At 35.4% G+C, this 5,000-nt stretch overlaps 1 protein-coding gene across 2 annotated transcripts in view; it reads right to left on the bottom strand.

Moving 5' to 3' along the window:
- LOC138018725 (uncharacterized) overlaps nt 1-4,278 on the bottom strand; it is a 16,019-nt gene extending 11,741 nt beyond the window's left edge. The window contains exons 1-5 of one of the 2 annotated variants that reach the window (XM_068865407.1): nt 4,191-4,278; nt 3,810-3,891; nt 3,564-3,642; nt 612-640; nt 72-149 (exon numbers count right to left, since the gene is read on the bottom strand). In XM_068865407.1, the coding sequence (XP_068721508.1) occupies nt 72-149; nt 612-640; nt 3,564-3,642; nt 3,810-3,891; nt 4,191-4,213 (291 nt within the window). In that variant the 5' untranslated portion in view covers nt 4,214-4,278. Of the gene's footprint in view, nt 1-71; nt 150-611; nt 641-3,563; nt 3,643-3,809; nt 3,892-4,054 lie in introns of both variants that reach the window. The other variant, XM_068865406.1, reaches the window with a different exon arrangement.
- Between the last annotated feature and the right edge of the window lie 722 nt (nt 4,279-5,000).

The raw sequence follows: 5,000 nt of genomic DNA, 5'->3' as shown, positions 1-5,000 counted from the left end.
AAGAGCACAGTGGCCGGGTATTCTGCAGTACCTTTTTCAAGTAAAAGAAAAACAACATTTTAGAAAAGTACCTTGAAACTGTAAATTCTCTGGTTGTTCATGCATTGATTGACTTCTTGGACTTGCTGCGTAAGACGCTTGAATAGTTGCTTCGTAGAAAAAGAACAAGTTTGCGATAGTTACAGGAGAATAAATGAATGAAGAAATTATCACATACCGGTTCTACTTACTAACGCTGGTGCTTGTAAGCCACACCAAATTACTTAATTTAAGCTTACGAATTAAGGTGGCTAATAATAGTTTTCGGTGAAACTAAACCTTAGGTTGTTTGAGGTAGTAATAATTATTGGGAAAATTACTGTAAGATAATCGTATTTCCCAAAAACAATGCACAGATAGCTTAAAAATTATTTTGCGAGAATTTTACCTCAAAAGCTGTTAACAATCAAGCAAAACAATGACATGGTCTTCTTGCTCACCAAAACCAAGTTTGCTTCTCTCACTTTTAATTAATAAAATGGGGACAAGGAAACATACTGACGCTCTCTTATACCGGTTAAAATAAAAAACATGAAAATCACAGAAACACCGAGTAACACTGGGTTTCTTACCAACGTTAGTTTGAATTCCTTGACAGTATCTACAAAAAAATATGATGATAATAATGAAAAAGTATGTCATTTTAATTTATAACGTCATGTTATACAGCCATGAACATTCATGTAATTTTCCTAATTTTGCAGCTTTCATATCTCTGTTTAGGTAAGACTCATGCAAAATTTGTTGAGACATCCATTTTTTAATCAGCCCAAAAAATACAATTTGTTTCAGCCATTAGAGCCACGATTCAATGCCCATGGTCATAAGTTTCAGGGGCAGATCTAGGGGGAGGGTGCAGGAGGTGTGCACACCCCCCACCCCGAGATGACCTGCGGCTTTCTAATACAACTGGTATTCTGCAAAAAACACAACGTCACCAGTCAGCTACCCCATTTCTTACTGGTGCACCTCCTAAAAAAAATCCTAGATCCACCCCTGAGGTTTTTGTTTCCAGCTTTACAGTCTATGCTGGCTTGATAGGTTGAACTTCAAAATGGAGGTCAATTCATATATACATTTTGAAGTCTACCCATTGGTCCAGAGAATGTTCCTCACACTTTGAAAACATGGTTTAGGTTCACATGGGTCTGCAACCGAGTAGAGAATCACGCATGGTTTCACAGATGCTTCTCCAGTTTGAAGAATAATGAACGATTTCAACAATCATGCTGGTGTCTTCATCAGGTGAAATCTAAGGCTAAAACTAGAGTCCTTCATATACTGACTCCTGATTACTGGTAGCATCCTATTCATTTAATGAAATGAGGTGTCAACTGGTATACCTTTCAATATAAAAATTGCAATAAAATATTTTTAAACATACTGAAAGCTAAAGAGATAAAAAAAATTAAAAAACAAAAACTTTTCAACGCTATCCTATCATGTCAAAAAAATAAAAAATTGAAATTGGTTATAAATAATAAAGTCTCAATTATAGCTAGAATAATACTACAAGTTCAACTTGTCGTATTATTAGCCTTTGTGCCTTTAGTATTTTGAATTGATTTCTTTTTTTTTTTAACTTGATCATGATGTTAGAAATAGTGCTTATTAGGAAATGTCTTGGTTTTTTAAAAATAATAATACCTTTTTATACCTTTCAGTATGTTTATGAATATTTTATTGCAGTTTCTTACTTCAAAATGTTTTTCAAATCACTTCTACAATCATTATTATACCTTTTCACTGCTTTTTGGTGCTATTTTACATCTATACCAATATTGAAACTAACATTTGGTTAATGTCTCATATATAGTGTTTACAGTCATTTCAGGGTAAATGTTCACTACATGGACTTATAAGTTCATTGTTCCATTTGTACAAGGTCCTTTAAGGTTTGGCAAAACAAATTAAGACTCAGGTTAAAGCAGGTTTCCATGAAATCAATAGATTCCTCTCTTAATTCTCGCCATCCTTTTTGCCACAAAAAGTTTGTAACTAAGTGACTTGTAAGTTGTCAAATGAATAGGAGTTTGACAGTCAAAATGTGTTACATAAATTAAATACCTTAAGCGGGTAAGCAATTTAATTTTCAGTGGGGATAAGATACAGACCCCCTGTCAGCAATAGCCCCAGTTATACACCTCCTAATATAGGTCTCAAAAATTCACCAGAAATTGCAATTTAACGTTATACTAACATGGGATGAACCGTCCGCTTAACTGACATTAAAAGACAAAAAAGTTCTCTTTTTCTTCCACAACACAAAAACAAAACATTCAAATGTAGTACCCTAGTACAGTGAGTCTATGGGACAAAGGATGACCCGCATGGGGACACTTCATCCCGACCCATATTTTATTTCACAATATTGACTAGATAATTACTTGATAAGATGCATGGTGTGACATTCATGTGAGACAAGTATGCTCTGTATTAGAAAGCCTAGGCTCAAATGCATATCCCTCGCAGAGGTCATGGTTGTCACATTAACTTTAATTTACAGTGGTTTATAAATTGGCTTTTGCTCAGTTCCATTTATTTATTCATTTTATCAAGACATATACTCAATAGAATATTGTGCTTCTGATTAGTCAATGATGAATGCATAAATAGCTTATAGAGTGCAATACAAAAGTTGTCATGGAAAAATGATGGAGTAATTTTGTTGAGTACAATTTTATAATATATAAAAAATCTTAGTGATTTGTGGTTCCTGTGATGTTTTGAAAGTCTCACATTGCATGAGCCAATTTTGAGAACTATCAAAACATCACTTAAAAGCCTGGTTTCGATATGATCATCTGGATCGTCCCGGTCACCCCAGTTGTTTCAAATAATGTTCAGAGGTGATAGGGACGATTATATGGAAACACTACCCAGACGATGACTAGTAATTGTCCGGATATAACCCGGACGATGATCCACATGATCATATGGAAACCAGGCTTTTATTTGCTCATAAATCATTTTCACTTGCATTCATACAACAGTGTTCTTATTACACAACTCCAATTGGGACTGCTTTGTTTGAGAATCATTTGTCAATTCAAATGTGATGGATTTCAAAAGTAACGACGTGTATTATAAAACTGAGGACAAATTCCTGTTTCTCTGAGGCTTGTCAGTGAAACATATAAACTATACTTTTTCAAGAGAAAACTGGCACTTGATATTTGACAGGTTTTCAGCTAAAAATTTTATGACATTTTTGCATCTCATTTACAGAAGAGAAAACCAGACGAGTTCTTTTTAAAATCAAACTGTAACTAGTAGATTAACAATACAATATTATTAAAATCGATTTTACTTATTACCAGCACTATAATTTCGTAGATCTATGCGCTTTCGGTGTTTCCTACACAGAACAGGAATGACACTGTTTGAAAATTAGTGTTTACAGATCAAGGCAAGGCAAACAGTGGCAGATTTGCTGTACTAATTAAAGGTGCAGTTTAAAACGGATTACAAGTTAAGTCAAATTGATTCGATTCCATCGCATCTAATTAACGCAAAATACTTACCGTTAATTTCATCGTCACTTTGTTCCAAAAACCCAAACGGCAATGGAGATCGAAGAGTAGTTTTGGAACGACCATTATTCTGTAAATAAAAATTCGTGTCGAATACGCTTGATTTCGGTGCAAATCAAGGATTGTTAGTTTCAACAAATTAACCTTCGACAGAGCAACAAAATGGTTATCGATCCAAATACTTTATATCACTCGAATTTGACAAAATTTTCTGAATGTGAATAAATCAACCCTTACTCTGCAAGCCGACTTCTGACGATGTTGGTGAGGAATATGCTTGACTCTTCCCTGAATCCAGTCTTTGTTAAGGCTTCTGCCACTGTAAACAAAAGAAGATGTTACTTTTTCATTAACCCAAGGTCGTGTAAAATCACTTCCAGGTCACAACACAGACCACAAAGACAGAAATATAACTTTAAATATAACCAAGTAAACTCCAATCTTCAACGTGAACGTGTAAACGAAAAAATTAAGAAGTGAACCTGTGGAAATAATTTCTGCGTGTAACTGACGTGGAAGGATTCGGAATTTGCCAATTTTGTGTGTAGACAGCGTACACAGAAGAATTGACCGTAACGTGTGGAACTGCAACAGCCATTTTCCAGTTTCCATACTTACAGACTGAATTGTTGATCGCTCATTTGTTGAAATTCATTGGTTGCTACTCAACTGGAATAATGTAAGGAAGCTTTCATTTGAATTTTCATTGTGCTATCGTCCCATGGAAACTGGGTACTAAACGAACCGGCACAGGCACCCCAAGCTCATTGTAAGCATGGCCCAACCTCGTTCCCAGGGTCTTCTCGGCTTTCAATATGGCGGCGGGTCTTGAGAAGACCCTGGCACACAGCAGATCACGTGATCAAATTTTGTCCATCGAGGATGGACAAATATGCAAATTTTTTCCAAAATGGCGGCAAGGAATAAGGTGAGAGAAATCTGGGTACGACAACTGCCAACAAACAAAATGGAGTAAGAAGGGGGAACCCAAAGCTGTAAAATTTGATGTAAGAAACCAAAAATACGGATGGATGAATGCACGAGCAACGAGAATGCGGTAGATGACAGAGAAATCTTGCTTTTCTTTTCATTTCATGTTATTTTAAACCAATTCAATTTTATAGACGGCTATTATTTCTCGGGGCTGTGATTTTTAAACAGTTTGGAAAAAGCTGGAAAAAGCCATTGCACACAGTTTCGCCCGTAACATCACAGACATTTGATTACCGTAAAATCCAGTGAGCTAAGGTTTAATGAAAGCCCTGGTTCTAGCTATTTAGTCACGGAGGTGTGCTCGCTGTCTTTCGTAATGTATAGTTTATATTGCATGTTTATTTTCAATCAATTAAACCTAATTATCATTAATTTTTCATACACTTGAATGATTATCTGATTTCTTATCGGTGTATATGAGCCTTCTGACAACGA

The sequence above is a fragment of the Montipora capricornis genome, chromosome 10 (assembly GCF_036669925.1).
Source record: "Montipora capricornis isolate CH-2021 chromosome 10, ASM3666992v2, whole genome shotgun sequence".
NCBI lineage: Eukaryota > Metazoa > Cnidaria > Anthozoa > Scleractinia > Acroporidae > Montipora > Montipora capricornis.
The sequence above is the reverse complement of the archived record's forward strand: the minus strand, read 5'-3'. Positions and strand labels throughout refer to the sequence as shown.